The sequence below is a fragment of the Balaenoptera borealis genome (assembly GCF_965194805.1).
Source record: "Balaenoptera borealis genome assembly, chromosome: 11".
In the NCBI taxonomy this organism is placed as follows: Eukaryota; Metazoa; Chordata; class Mammalia; order Artiodactyla; family Balaenopteridae; genus Balaenoptera; species Balaenoptera borealis.
The window spans coordinates 47,176,550-47,191,089 of NC_138868.1; the positions used below are offsets into that span (position 1 = coordinate 47,176,550).

Consider the following 14,540-nt stretch of genomic DNA (forward strand, 5'->3'; position numbering starts at 1 on the left):
GCCTTGGCAGGCGGACTCTTAACCACTGCGCCACCAGGGAAGCCCCTCTTCGTAATTTTTTATGGTTGAAAATCTATTCAACATATTTATTGAATGCCCTCTTAGGTGTTGGCAGTGTCATCTGCTGGGGGATACAATGGTGGACAAAAAGACAAGACCCCTTACCTTAATGGAGCTTACATTCTAGAGGTGGAGGCAGACAATAAACAAGTAAACAAATAATCCAAATAATTATTGCTTTTAATAACGACCATGAAGGAATTAAATGGGAAGCTACCTCTCAGAGTGGTCACTGAAGGTCTTAATATAAGTAGGCAGAGGATGTGTACATAAAACAGTTCCACTGAATGGTTCTCCCATCATTTACCTAACCATTCTTTGGTGTTGGGTTTTTAGATTGCTTCCCCATTTACTATTATACTAAGAAATAATCCCGTTCGGAATAACTCCCTCTGCATGTTTATTCCCACAGAATAGCTTCTTAGAAATTTAATTACTGGATAGGAACAATCAGTATTTTTATATACATTGCCAAGTTACTTTCAAGAGGGAATTCCAATACATTCACCAGTGAGTAAGCTGAATACCGCTCTGAGAGGTAGGAGTGGAAAAAGTAACTGCCAAAAAAGGTACGTTTGGGCTCTGCGAAAGGAAAAGATAAATGCGCTGACCTGGATTTACAAAGGAGGGGTGGCAGGGCGATGACGTGGTAAAGCATTTGCTTGGGAACAAGAAAACTGGATTCTAAACCGATTTCTGCCACCCTGTGACCTTCACAGATTACGGGCTCCTTGAGCCTTAGTTTCCTGAAACTCAGTGGGTTCGGCTCAGGCTTTATGTTTTCCAACATCTTCAGACCAAGCATTGTCTAGCCCCTCCAGATTCGAGACAGATTCTCGAATTGGTAGAGAAGGGAGTTGGCTGAATCAGCATCCGCCGCGAAACTCCAACTAATCACTCCCGGGCACTTCCGCTCGCCAGGACAAAGGCATTACAGTCTCTGAGACCGCACTTCCGGATAATTAAAGCTGCGCGTTGGATGCCTGCGTCTGTGAGTCACACCCGCTGACTCCGGTGCAGTGACTGCGCATGCTCCGCGCAGTCATGAAGCGGGGCGGGGCAGCAAGTGGGGCGGGCGGGGACCCTGACTTGTCTCGCGGTTACTGGGCGGGCGCGAGCGCGCGAGCCTCGGGGGCGGTGCGGGGCGGAGCCTAGTCCGAGTAGGCGCTGCGGGTCCCGGCTCAGCGTCACTGTGCTAGCGGGTCTGAGGTCGTTTCAGGTGAGGTCGTCGTCCCGGAAGTATCTGTGGCTGTGGACCCTGGGTGTTGTAAGGAGCCTGCCGCGTAGTTGTTGTTAAGGGGCCGCGGCATCACCCCGCTTCCTCCACCTTCCCTGCAGCAGCCATGACGAAAGGCAGAGTTGTCGAAAGGTCGCAAACGGGGGCACTCCATACGACCCCTCCAGGGGACAAGGCAGCGGGGCCGCGGGGTCCCTCGGCGCCAGGCAGCGGAGACCACCTGAAGGGTGAGTAGACCTGGGAACCAGAGCTGGGGCTGGCCCAGAGGCGGGAGTGTGCCGGGAGGGGCTTCGGAGGAGAAAGGACCCCAGCGGGTCCAGGGGATTTGCGGGTGGAAAGGGGGCCTGTTGGCATCTAGGGGCGGGAGCAGAGAGAGTGGGGGACCTAGGCTACGGCCTACCACAAGGCCGGACACCTAGTGGGTTGATAATATTGAAGTTAGGCAGAACTGGAAGGAACGTTAGCATTCGTTGCTTTATTTTTACAGATGAGGAAACTGAGGTCCAGAGTGGATATATAACTTGCACAAAGTCAGAAAGCCAGATTAGTAAAGTGTTGGCTAAAAGCAAGGATTTAACTACGTCCAGGCACCGCTTCGAGGTGGCAAGAACACTTGGGTTTGCGTCCCTGCTCTACCACTTAAGACTTTGGACTTGTTATCCTTCAAAAGCTCAGTATCTGAACTGTACAGTGGGGATGGTGATAATATTAATAATAGTAATATCTACTTAAGATTGGTGCGTGGATTAAACAAAATAATTCACATAAAGGATTTAGTGTAATGTTTGGCTTACATGCAGTGAAGGCTGAATAAATGTTAGCAATTACTATTATAGCTAAGATCTCTTATTCTCAAGCTTTTTTTCCACTACGCCATCCTGGCATTTCTCAGGGCCTCAAATATTATTTTAAGAAAAAAAGTGTACCCAGAAACTAAATACTTTGATTTCGTCTGGGCGTAGAGTTTTCATTGCTTTTCAGCAGTTGAAGTGATTTAACCTCCTTAAATGCTTTCAAAGCCCATAAACTTGGAGAGATCCTAACAAATGCCCATTAAGTTGTCTGCAGCTTACTCACACTGGTGTGTTCCACCACCAGTGATGGGTAAAGAGAGGATCTTTTAATAGTGTCTAGCGACATTGTAACTATAGTCATCAATAAAGTATTATACACTTTAAAAATATATTTATATATGGAGATAATATGTTTAACATTCAGCTGAAATTTTTTTTTTTTTTTTTTTTTTGGCCATGCCGTGTGGCTCTTAGTTCCCTGACCAGGGATCGAACCCGGTCCTGGTAGTGAAAGTGCCGAGTCCTTAACCACCGTACCGCTAGGGAATTCCCATCAGCTGAAATTTTTTGAATCAAATTTAAAACATGAAAAATTTAGAAAACGTCTTGCAGAAAATGCTATTTTATTTTCAAATAATTTAAATTGTCTCCAGTCTAATTGTGTCTTTCGGCTTTATGTATTTGGATATTTTTATACCTTATAGACAATAGAGCCAAATAACTTCAAAAACCAGGAATGAAGTGTTGTCAAAGTATAAATCCACTCTAAATGACAGTAACCTTGTTTTGATGATGCTGCAACTGAGAATGACAGTAATCTAAGGGCTTCCTGAAGAAGTATTTTCCAGATAGGAAAATACTTAGGAAGTATTTTCCATGGTGTCCAGATAGGACATCCCTAAATATTGTCATTTGGTTTGGGATAGCAGTCAGTTATTTTATTATTATTAATTTTTTAACCTTAAGCTGTTCAGAAAATAAGACCTTGAAACTGCCAGAGTGCTTTTACAATTGTTTATTGTATTTTAACATTTGAACAACACATTCAACAAAGTTATTTTTGTGATGCTGTCAAATGACTTCTGTGGACTACAAATCTATAGGAAGACAGAGGGAAGAGATGTGAAGGCACGCCTTCATAGAGAAGTAGGGTTTGGATTAGTAGAGAGAACAGAAAAAGATTCTGGGTGGGGGAAACATTAGGCTTGAAGGTTAGTTAGTGTGAACCTTTTGTGTGTGTCTATAAAGAGATAAACTTGTCAGTAGTAGAGGATTTCTTTTTTTTTTAATTTTTATTTATTCATAAACGGAAAGGTTTTAGAGAAAAAAATTTTTTATTAACTCTTGAGAAGTACATCGTAATAGAGTGTTTCTATAAATTCCATGTATTTGTATTTTTAAATAAATTTGTATTTTTATTAACTGATACATCTACATAATTTTGACAAATAGTTGTCATTGTGTGTATGCTTGAAATATTTTACACCTCACATGCAGTGTTTGGTACATTTAGTGGATTCCTTGCCTTGACTCTAGTCCAACGTCTGAGTCTTACTGAGGACCACTGTGATGATTTGAGCAAGGCAATAACACTGAAAATCTAATTCTTGCATGATTAGAAAGGGTGAGAGACAAGAGATATTACTACTTGAGAGGCTCTTGACCTACTCTGTGTGCAAGGGTACTTGGGCCAGGTGTTTTATTTTCTTTTGTTGTTTGCCCTGGCTGATCTTTTTACTCGCAAATATAGAATTTCCCCATTTTGATTTAAGAGAACTCCCAGGACCATGTTTTCCAATATATAGGTCATACCTTTGTGAGCGGTGTAAAATGAATTTGATGGGTAATCATGAGCCATTTAAAAAAATGGAAGAGAAAATAGAGTTCTTTGCATGTAGTAGGGGGTAAGTATTCTTTGAATTTTATTTTTCAATTATATAGATTTTGTGTGTATCAGATCATGATATAAAATACACTGCTTATTGTGGAAAGCAGCCAAAAATGTTTGGGAAACACTGTCTTGAAGTTGGTTTTACTGCTCTTAGGAGACTGTATTGTTCAAAATTGGGTAATAAATCCCTCTCAGATGCCTGTTCTAGGTTCTGCCTTGCTAATGTGGTTCAACAAATATCCTTTGAGCATCTGCTATGAGCTAGGTACTGGCTTAGAGGAAGAAGAAGAAAGCTCTGATTACTGATAACTGGGAATTAAGACTAAAATTGGCAATTGGACATCAACCAAGGTATTAGTATGATGTGTTGATGTCAATCTCAACCCAAATATTATATATCAGGATTCTTTTGCTTGTAATCAGTAGAAAACACAATGGAAAGCTTTGCCAGAAGGAGGTTTATTGGTTCATATAACTAAAAAGTTGAGAGATTAAGTGGGATTCACTGGCTTCAGTCTGGGACCAGTGGCTCAGTGATATCATCAGGATCAGATTTCTTTCATATCTTGTTTTGCTTACCTGATATCAGTTTTACCTTAAGGTTGATTCCTCTTGAAGGTCCAGGTAAGCTAAATGCTTCCTTGATAATTTTGAGAATCTTTTTCTAAGTATTAGCAATACAAGTCTAGATATTAACTCTGATTAGATTGCCTCAGATTAAATGCTTATCCCTGAACCTATCACTGTTGTCAGAGGGTAAGAATAACCTAATTGGCTCAGCCTGATTCATGTTCAACACCTAAAAAAAGGGAGTAGAAATGAGGCTAAGTCAGTTTTCCCATAGACATGGATTTCTGTGATGGGTCACTCATGATTTTTCTCTACTTGTGCTCAACCATCTTGGTATAGGAATGAAGACAGTGAGCTTGAAACACTGATTTTGGGTTAGATTAGCTATAAGGAAAGAGTGAGGATTCTAATCAGAGGTGCTGCTGGATACACCAGGGAGTCCAGGCTGGGCATAGAAGGAAGAGAAGTGAGGAGCCCAACAGAGGGAGAAATTGGAGGTGTTAAGCTCATGAAAGAATAAAGATGATCAAGGAATGGCATGTTGGAATTTAAAATGTCCAAGATAGAGCAGTCTCAGGTGGTGTGAGAACTTAGTGTACCACTGGAAGTGGGTGGCTAAAGTTGAATAGAAATGAAAGTCTAAGAATTTTGAGGCTGGGTGAATCATCTAAATAGATGTATCTTTTAGGATTATGAAAAGTTTGCTTGAAGCTTGGCTTAGTCTTCGCTGAATAGGGGAAGTGCCTGAAAGTGGTTGATGATAAGTGAGTGAGGCTGTGTGGGTTGAATGGTAGCAGAGATGCAGGGCATAAACGTCAGAGAATGAGCTTTTATACAAGATAGGTAGTGCTGTTTCTTCTGCTGCCTGCAAACATGCTTTCTCTCTGTGTGTTTTTTTAATGGTTAATTCTTTATATTTTATTAAAAAGTTATTTTAGCTGTTTAAATTTATACTTGATGATACTACTATTTTTGATTATTAATACATAATTTAAAAAATTTTAAGTTCTTGAAATAAAATTTACTTCCAAACATGTTACAATAGATTCTTGTAACCATAAAAAACTTGTTAGAGGGAATTCCCTGGTGGTCCAGTGGTTAAAAATCTGCCTTCCAATGCAAGGGAAGTGAGTTCAGTCCCTGGTCGGGGAACTAAGATCCCACATGCCATGGGGCAACTAAGCCCCTGTGCTGCAACTACTGAGCCCGGGCACTCTGGAGCCTGTGCAGTGCAACTACTGAGCCCATGTGCTCTGGAGCCCGCACGCCACAACTAGAGAGAAGCCCACGTGCTGCAACTAGAGAAGTTCGCGTGCCACGCAAGATCCCACGTGCTGCAACAAAGAGCCTACGTGCCGCAACTAAGACCGCATGCAGCCAAATAAATTTAAAAAAAAAGAACTCTGAAAAACTTGTTAGAGTTCCTGTAAACTGTGTCCTCAGGGGAGATGGGTCTTTTGCTTCCTCCATGTTAGGATTCTGTAGGTCTAGAACTAGTGGACTAGATGACCAGTAAGAGTGATTCCTAAAATCTTGTAGATATAAAGATTTTGCTTTTCAAAAGGTATTGATATGAAAGTTATAAGAGAAATAGAGAACTACTACAGGGGCATTAAGGTTAAGTTTTGATTTTTCAGGATAGATATATGCATATTAGAAGTTAGAGAAGAGTTGCTTGTTAGTGGGAAGAATTGAAGATATTCAGTGAATGGAGATGAGATAATTCTGAGAGCAAGATCTGCAAGGAAGTGTGTTGGCATTTGATGCAAAGATAAGGGGAAAGAGGGAAGGGGAGATAATTTCGTGAACAGATCTTGAGGTAGAGATTGGGAAGCTCTCTAAAGTGTGGAGACAGCCTCATTGGTTGAGAATAGGGGGAAGTAGAATTAAAGGCTTGAAGAGACTTGAAATAGCCCTTTTGGAAGGTACTGTAAAAGGATTATAGTTCGCCCGTGATAACCTTAATTGATGATAGAAAAGCAGGAAGCATATGAACTTGTAAGCCAAGAGAGCACAATGATCTTTCTGTAGCCGTACCTTTGGCCTGAGAGAAGGTTGGAAAACAGGTAATGGGATAATTGAGAATGGGAATTAGTATGATGGAAGATTTGGAGGTTAATGAATGTATAAAGCATTGTTGTGGGTGGCTCTAAATGCTAAATAACATGTATCTAATGCAACCAGAAGGAGGATGCACATTATAAATGTGTATGTTACACATTCAGATGTTGAATCATTAAAGCAAGGTTTATAACCTTTCTTTTTTTTTTTGGCTGCACCTTGTGACTTGCAGGATCTTAGTTCCCTGACCAGGGATCGAACCTGGGCCCCCAGCAATGGAAGTGTGGAGTCTTAACCACTGGACAGCCAGGGAATTCCCAAGTTTATAACTTTTATCTCTGTTCAGAACTAAATGAATTACGTGCTAGCCTTTAGATTTATTAGAACTATATTCAAAAAGAATTGTGGAATCATAATAGGGAACACTCCCTATTTCCAAGTTTGTGTGAAAGAATGGAGAGCTTCAAAATTGACTGTCACTTAGTTTTATTGCATTATTAGCTGTTTTCTTGTGTTTACGTTGTGCTGAGTACAATGCTTGAAAAAGTTTTCCTTTCAGAGAGTGAAAAAAATAGGTATCGAGTTAAACTCGGAGGTTAATTTTGTTCAACAAATGTCTATATATTTCATCATCCAACTGTAAGGCAACAAGTAGCAATCAGAGAGATGTGTACTCAAAGAAGGCTTAGGGTGGTGTTCTGTAGTCCAGTTAAGTCCACACCTTTCTCCCCTAGGACCCCTTACTTAGGACTTGTGAATTAATGATGGGAAGAAAAATATTGTAGTTAAATTTTAGAGTTGCCATGCAAAATGTCTTGTTTAATTTTTAATTTAAGAGGACTGTTACCTACTGAAGTCTTTATTTAAATTTTTTTTTTATTGGAGTATAATTGCCTTACAATGTTGTGTTAGTTTCTGCTGTACAATGAAGTGAATCAGCTATATGAATACATATATCCCCTCCCTCTTGGACCCCCCCACCTCCCACCCATCTAGGTCATCACAGAGCACCTCGCTGAGCTCCCTGTGCTTTATAGCAGGTTCCCACTAGCTATCTATTTTACAGATGGTAGTGTATTTATGTCAGACCTAATCTCCCAATTCATCCCACCCTCCCCTTCCCCACCTGTGTCCACACGTCTGTTCTACGTCTGCATTTCTACTCCCTCCCTGCAAATAGGTTCATCTGTACCGTTTTTCTAGATTCCACATATATGCGTTAATATACGATATTTGTTCTTCTCTTTTTGACTTACTTCACTCTGTATGACAGACTCTAGGTCCATCCACATCTCTACAAGGACCCAATTTCATTTCTTTTTATGGCTGAGTAATATTCCATTATATATATATACCACATCTTCTTTATCCATTCATCTGTCAATGGGCATTTAGGTTGTTTCCATGTCCTGGCTATTGTAAATAGTGCTGCAGTGAACACTGGGGCACATGTAACTTATTGAATTATGGTTTTCTCAGGGTATATGCCCAGGAGTGGGATTGCTGGGTCATATGGTAGTTCTGTTTTTAGTTTTTTAAGGAACCTCTGTACTGTTTTCCATAGTGGCTGTATCAATTTACATTCCCACTAACAGTGTAGGAGGGTTCCCTTTTCTCCACACCCTCTCCAGCATTTATTGTTTGTAGATTTTTTGATGATGGCCATTCTGACTGGTGTGAGGCGATAACCTCATTGTAGTTTTGATTTGCATTTCTCTAATAATTAGTGATGTTGAGCATCTTTTCATGTTGCCTCTTGGCCATCTGTATGTCTTCTTTGGTGAAATGTCTATTTAGGTCTTCTGGCCATTTTTGGATTAGGTTGTTTGTTTTTTTGATATTGAGCTGCATGAGCTGTTTGTATATTTTGGGATTAATCCTTTGTTGATTCGTTTGCAAATATTTTCTCCTATTCTGAGGGTTGTCTTTTCGTCTTGCTTATGGTTTCCTTTGCTGTGCAAAAGCTTTTAACTTTAATTAGGTCCCACTTGCTTATTTTTGCTTTTATTTTCACTACTCTAGGAGGTGGGTCATAGAAGATCTTGCTGTGATTTATGTCAAAGAGTGGTTTTCCTCTAAGAGTTTTATAATGTACAGTCCTACATTTAGGTCTTTTTTTTTTTTTTTTTTTTTTTTTTAACTCCAAAGCTTGGGATGGGACCCAAGCCTGAGTATTTTTCTTTTTTTTTTTTTTTTTAATTAATTAATTAATTAATTAATTTATTTATTTATTTTTGGCTGTGTTGGGTCTTCGCTTCTGTGCAAGGGCTTTCTCTAGTTGCGGCAAGCGGGGGCCACTCTTCATCGCGGTGCGCGGGCCTCTCACTATCGTGGCCTCTCTTGTTGCGGAGCACAGGCTCCAGACGCGCAGGCTCAGTAGTTGTGGCTCACGGGCCTAGTTGCTCCGTGGCATGTGGGATCTTCCCAGACCAGGGCTCGAACCCGTGTCCCCTGCATTAGCAGGCAGATTCTCAACCACTGCACCACCAGGGAAGCCCTACATTTAGGTCTTTAATCCATTTTGAGTTTACTTTTGTGTATGGTGTTAGGTAGTGTTCTAATTTCATTCTTTTACATGTAGTTGTCCACTTTTCCCCACGTCACTTATTGAAGAGGCTGCCTTTTCTCCATTTTATATTGTTGTCTCCTTTATCAAAGATAAGGTGATAATATGTGCATGGGCTTATCTCTGGGCTTTCTATCCTGTTCCATTGATCTATATTTCTGTTTTTTGTGCCAGTACCATACTTTCTTTATTACTGTAGCTTTGTATTAGAGTCTGAAGTTGAGGAGCCAGCTCCATTTTTCTTTCTCAAGATTGCGTTGGCTATTTGGGGTCTTTTGTGTTTCCATACAAATTGTAAAATTTTTTGTTCTAATTCAGTGAAAAATGCCATTGGTAATTTGATAGGGATTGCATTGAACCTATAGCCTGCTTTGGGTAGTATAGTCATTTTCACAGTATTGATTCTAACAATCCAGGAGCATGGTATATCTCTCCATCTGTTTGTGTCATCTTTGATTTTTTTCATCAGTGTTTTATAGTTTTCTGAGTACAGGTCTTTTGCTTCCTTAGGTAGGTTTATTCCTAGGTATTTTATTCTTCTTGTTGCAGTGGTGAATGGGATTGTTTCCTTAATTTCTCATTCTGATCTTTCGTTGTTAGTGTATAGGAATGCCAGAGATTTCTGTGCATTAATTTTGTACTGCAACCTTACCAAATTCATTGATTAGCTCTAGTAGTTTTCTGGTGGCATCTTTAGGATTTTCTATGTATAGTACCATGTCATCTGCAAACTGACAGTTTTACTTCTTCTTTTCCAATTTGTATTCCTTTTCTTTCTTTTTTCTCCTCTGATTGCTGTAGCTAGGACTTCCAATACTATGTTGAGTAATAGTGGTGAGAGTGGACATCCTTGTCTTGTTGCTGATCTTAGAGGAAATACTTTCAGTTTTTCACCATTGAGAATGATGTTTGCTGTGGGTTTGTCTTATAGGGCCTTAATATGTTGAGGTAGGTTCCCTGTATGCCCACTTTATGGAGAGTTTTTATCATAAATGGGTGTTGAATTTTGTCAAAAGTTTTTTCTGCATCTATTGAGATGATCATATGGTTTTTATTCTTTAATTTGTTAATATGGTGTATCACATTGATTTGCATATATTGAAGAATCCTTGCATCCCTGGGATAAATCCCACTTAATCATGGTGTATGATCTTTTTAATGTGTTATTGCATTCTGTTTGCTAGTATTTTGTTGAGCATTTTTGCGTCTATTTTCATTAGTGATATTGGCCTGTACTTTTCTTTTTTTGTGATATCTTTGCCTGCTTTTGGTACCAGGGTGATGGTGGCCTCGTTGAATGAGTTTGGGAGTGTTCCTTCATCTGCAATTTTTTGGAAGAGTTTGAGAAGGATAGGTGTTAGCTCTTCTCTAAATGTTTGATAGAATTCGCCTGTGAAGTCATGTGGTCCTGGACTTTTGTTTGTTGGAAGATTTGTAATTACGGTTTCAATTTCATTACTTGTGATAGGTCTGTTTATATTTTCTGTTTCTTCCTGGTTCAGTCTTGGAAAGTTGTACCTTTCCAAGAATTTGTCCATTTCTTCCAGGTTGTCCATTTTATTGGCATAGAGTTGCTTGTAATAGTCTCTTATGATCCTTTGTATTTCTGTGGTGTCAGTTGTAATTTCTCCGTTTTCATTTCTAATTTTTTTAATTTTTATTTTAAAAAATATTTATTTATTTATTTGTGTCAGGTCTTAGTTGTGGCACACAGGATCTTTGTTGCAGCCTGCGAGCTCTTCTTTGTGGCGCATGGGCTTCTCTCTACTTGCAGCATGTGGGGTCTCTAGTTGTGGTGTGCGGAGTCAGTAGTTGTGGCACGTGGGCTTAGTTGCCCCGCAGCATGTGGGATCTTAGTTCCCTGACCAGGGATCGAACCCTGCATTGGAAGGCAGATTCTTAACAACGGCACCACCAGGGAAGTCCCTCATTTCAATTTTATTGATTTGAGTCCCCTCCCTTTTTTCTTGGTAAGTCTGGCTAAAGGTTTATCAATTTTGTTTACCTTCTCAAAGAACTAACTTTTAGTTTTATTCATCATTGCTAATGTTTTCTTCGTTTCTATTTCATTTATTTCTGCTCTGATCTTTATGATTTCTTTCCTTCTACTAACTTTGGGTTTTCTTTGTTCTTCTTTTTCTAGTTGCTTTAGATGTGAGGTTAGATTGTTTGAGATTTTTCTTGTTTCTTGAGGTGAGATTGAATTGCTATAAACTTCCCTCTTAGAACTGCTTTTGCTGCATCCCATAGGTTTGGGTTGTCGTGTTTTCGTTGCCATTCGTTTCTGTGTATTTTTAAATTTCCTCTTTGATTTATTCAGTGATCTCTTGGTTATTTAGCAGTGCACTGTTTAGCCTCCATGTATTTGTGTTTCTTAGTTTTTTCCCTGTAATTCATTTCTAATCTCATAGCATTGTGGTCAGAAAAGATGTTTGATACGATTTCAATTTTCTTAAATTTTCCGAGGCTTGATTTGTGACCCAAGATGTGATCTATCCTGGAGAATGTTCCATGTGCACTTGAGAAGAAAGTGTTTTCAACTGCTTTCAGGTGGAATATCCTATAAATATCAATTAAATCTATCTGATCTATTATGTCATTTAAAGCTTCTGTTTCCTTATTTATTTTCATTTTGGACTATCTGTCCATTGGTGTAATTAAAGTCCCACACTATTATTGTGTTACTGTCGATTTCCCCTTTTATGGCTGTTAGCATTTGCCTTGTGTATTGAGGTGCTCCTATGTTGGGTGCATAAATATTTATAATTGTTATATCTTTTTCTTGGATTGATCCCTTGATCATTATGTAGTGTCCTTCCTTATCCCTTGTAACAGTCTTTATTTTAAAGTCTATTTTATCTGATATGAGTATTGATACTCCAGCTTTCTTTTGATTTCAGTTTGCATGGAATATCTTTTTCTGTCCCCTTACTTTCAGTCTGTATGTGTCCCTAGGTCTGAAGTGGGTCTCTTGTAGACAGCATATATATGGGCCTTGTTTTTGTATCCATTCAGCTAGTCTGTGTCTTTTGGTTGGAGCATTTAATCCATTTACATTCAAGGTAGTTATCAATATGTATGTTTCTGTTACAATTTTGTAATTGTTTTGGGTTTGTTTCTGTGGGTCTTTTTCTTTTCTCGTGTTTCCGCCTAGAGAAGTTCCTTTAGCATTTGTTGTAGAGATGGTTTGGTGGTGCTGAATTCTCTTAACGTTTACTTGTCTGTGAAGCTTTTGATTTCTCCGTTAAATCTGAATGAGATCCTTGCTGGGTACAGTAATCTTAGTTGTAGGTTTTTCCCTTTCAACATTTTAAATATATTCTGCCTCTTCCTTCTGGCCTGCAGAGTTTCTGCTGAAAAATCTGCTGATAACCTTATGGGGATTCCCTTGTATGTTATTTGTTGTTTTTCCCTTGCTGCTTTTAATATTTTTTCTTTGAATTTAATTTTTGTTAATTTGATTAATATGTGTCTTGGTGTGTTTCTCCTAGGGTTTATCCTGTATGGGACTCTCTGCGTTTCCTGGACTTGGGTGGCTATTTCCTTTCCCATGTTAGGGAAGTTTTCAACTATGATCTCTTCAAATATTTTCTCATACGCTTTCTCTTTTTCTTCATCTTCTGGGACCCCTGTAATGCCAATGTTTGTGCATTTAATGTTGTCCCAGAGGTCTCTGAGACTGTCCTCAGTTCTTTTCATTCTTTTTTCTTTATTCTGTTCCTCAGCAATTATTTCCACCAGTCTATCTTCCAGGTCACTTATCTGTTCTTCTGCCTCAGTTATTCTGCTATTGATTCTTTCTAGTGTATTTTTCATTTAGTTATTGTGTTGTTCATCACTGCTTGTTTATTCTTTAGTTCTTCTAGGTCTTTGTTAAACATTTCTTGTATTTTCTCGATCTGTGCCTCCATTCTATTTCCGAGATTTCGGATCATCTTTACTATCATTACTCTGAATTCTTTTTCAGGTAGATTACATATTTTGTCTTCATTTATTTGGTCTTGTAGGTTTTTGCCTTGCTCCTTCATCTGTAACGTATTTTTTTGTCGTCTCATTATTTTTGATGGGTGGGGCTGTGTTCCTGTCTTACTGGTTGTTTGACATGAGGCTTCCAGCACTGAAGTTTGCAGGCAGTTGGGTAGAGCTGGCTCTTGGTGCGGGGATGAGGACCTCTGCGAGACCTCACTCTGATTAATATTCCCTGGGGTCTGAGGTTCTCTGTTAGGCCAGTGGTTTGGACTCGGTGCTCCCACCACAGGAGCTCAGGCCCAACCCCCAGCCTGTGAACCAAGATCCCACAAGCCACCTGGTGTGTGGCCAAAAAAAAAAAAAAAAAGGAGCAGAACAATAACAAAGAATAAAAAATAAATAAAGTTAGAAAGATAAAAAATATACTAGATAAAATACGAATAAAAATGAAATAACAACAACACAGTAAAACAGAACCATAATAGCAAATAGAAAAAAAGAAAAAGAATAAAAGCAGGAAAAGGCCTTGGCTGTGGGGGAGGGGCAGACTTAGGCAGGGGCAGGGCCTAGGCTCAGGACTGGAAAAGCCCTGGGGGGTGGGGGGCAGGGCTTAGGCTCAGCACAGCTGGAGGGGGCCTCACAGTGGAGGCTCAGGCCTGGGGCCCCAGCAGGCTTGCTGGGACCCAAGTGGGCAGGGGAAGTACTGGCCAAGTTCCCTCTGATCCTCCGAGGTTCCCTCCCTGTCCCCACTGATCCCCTTCCTGTGGGTAGGGGATCACAGTGTGCCCTCGGTACGCCCCTCCTCGGTGCCCACCTCCCGGCGTGGGAACCCCTCCCCTCCCCCAGCCACCCCTCGGGGCACTGGTCCCATCTCACCTCTCCTTTTCCTCTCCCCCTCCCTCCCACACCCCCAGGACCCACGCAGATGGAGGGGGCCTCGGAGGGTAGAGGATCAGCCCTGGGACCTCAGCAGGCTCCCTGGGGCCTGAGTGGGTGGGGGAAACGCTGGCCACGTTCCCTTCCAATCCTCTGATCCCCCGAGGGTCTCTCCCCATCCCCATTGATCCCCTCCCTGTGAGTGGGCCCCTACGGGCGTGGGATCCCTTCCTCTCCCCCAGGCGCCCCTCAGGGGTGCCAGTCCCTCCTGCCTCCACTTCTCCTCCCCCCTCACTCCCCCCCACATCATACCCGGTCACTCGGGGGTTCCTCCTGTCCCCTTAGGTGTCCAAAGTCCCCCACCAGCACCTGGTAGGTGCCCTGGTTGTGAGGAGATGCAAACTCAGTGTCCTCCTACTCCACCATCTTGACTCTGCCCACTTGCATATGATTTTTAAGATAACACTAAGATTACCTTGTTGGAGAACACAAACATATTCTCCCATTCTTGGAGTC

The 14,540-nt window shown here is 40.7% G+C and overlaps 1 protein-coding gene across 1 annotated transcript in view; it reads left to right on the forward strand.

Moving 5' to 3' along the window:
• The first annotated feature begins 1,163 nt into the window (after positions 1–1,163).
• Positions 1,164–14,540, forward strand: part of TMEM41B (transmembrane protein 41B) — a 29,371-nt gene continuing 15,994 nt past the window's right edge. Inside the window, exons 1-2 of the mRNA XM_082341654.1 lie at positions 1,164–1,279; positions 1,399–1,524. Coding sequence (XP_082197780.1) covers positions 1,404–1,524 — 121 coding nt within the window. The 5' untranslated portion in view covers positions 1,164–1,279; positions 1,399–1,403. The remainder of the gene's footprint in view (positions 1,280–1,398; positions 1,525–14,540) is intronic.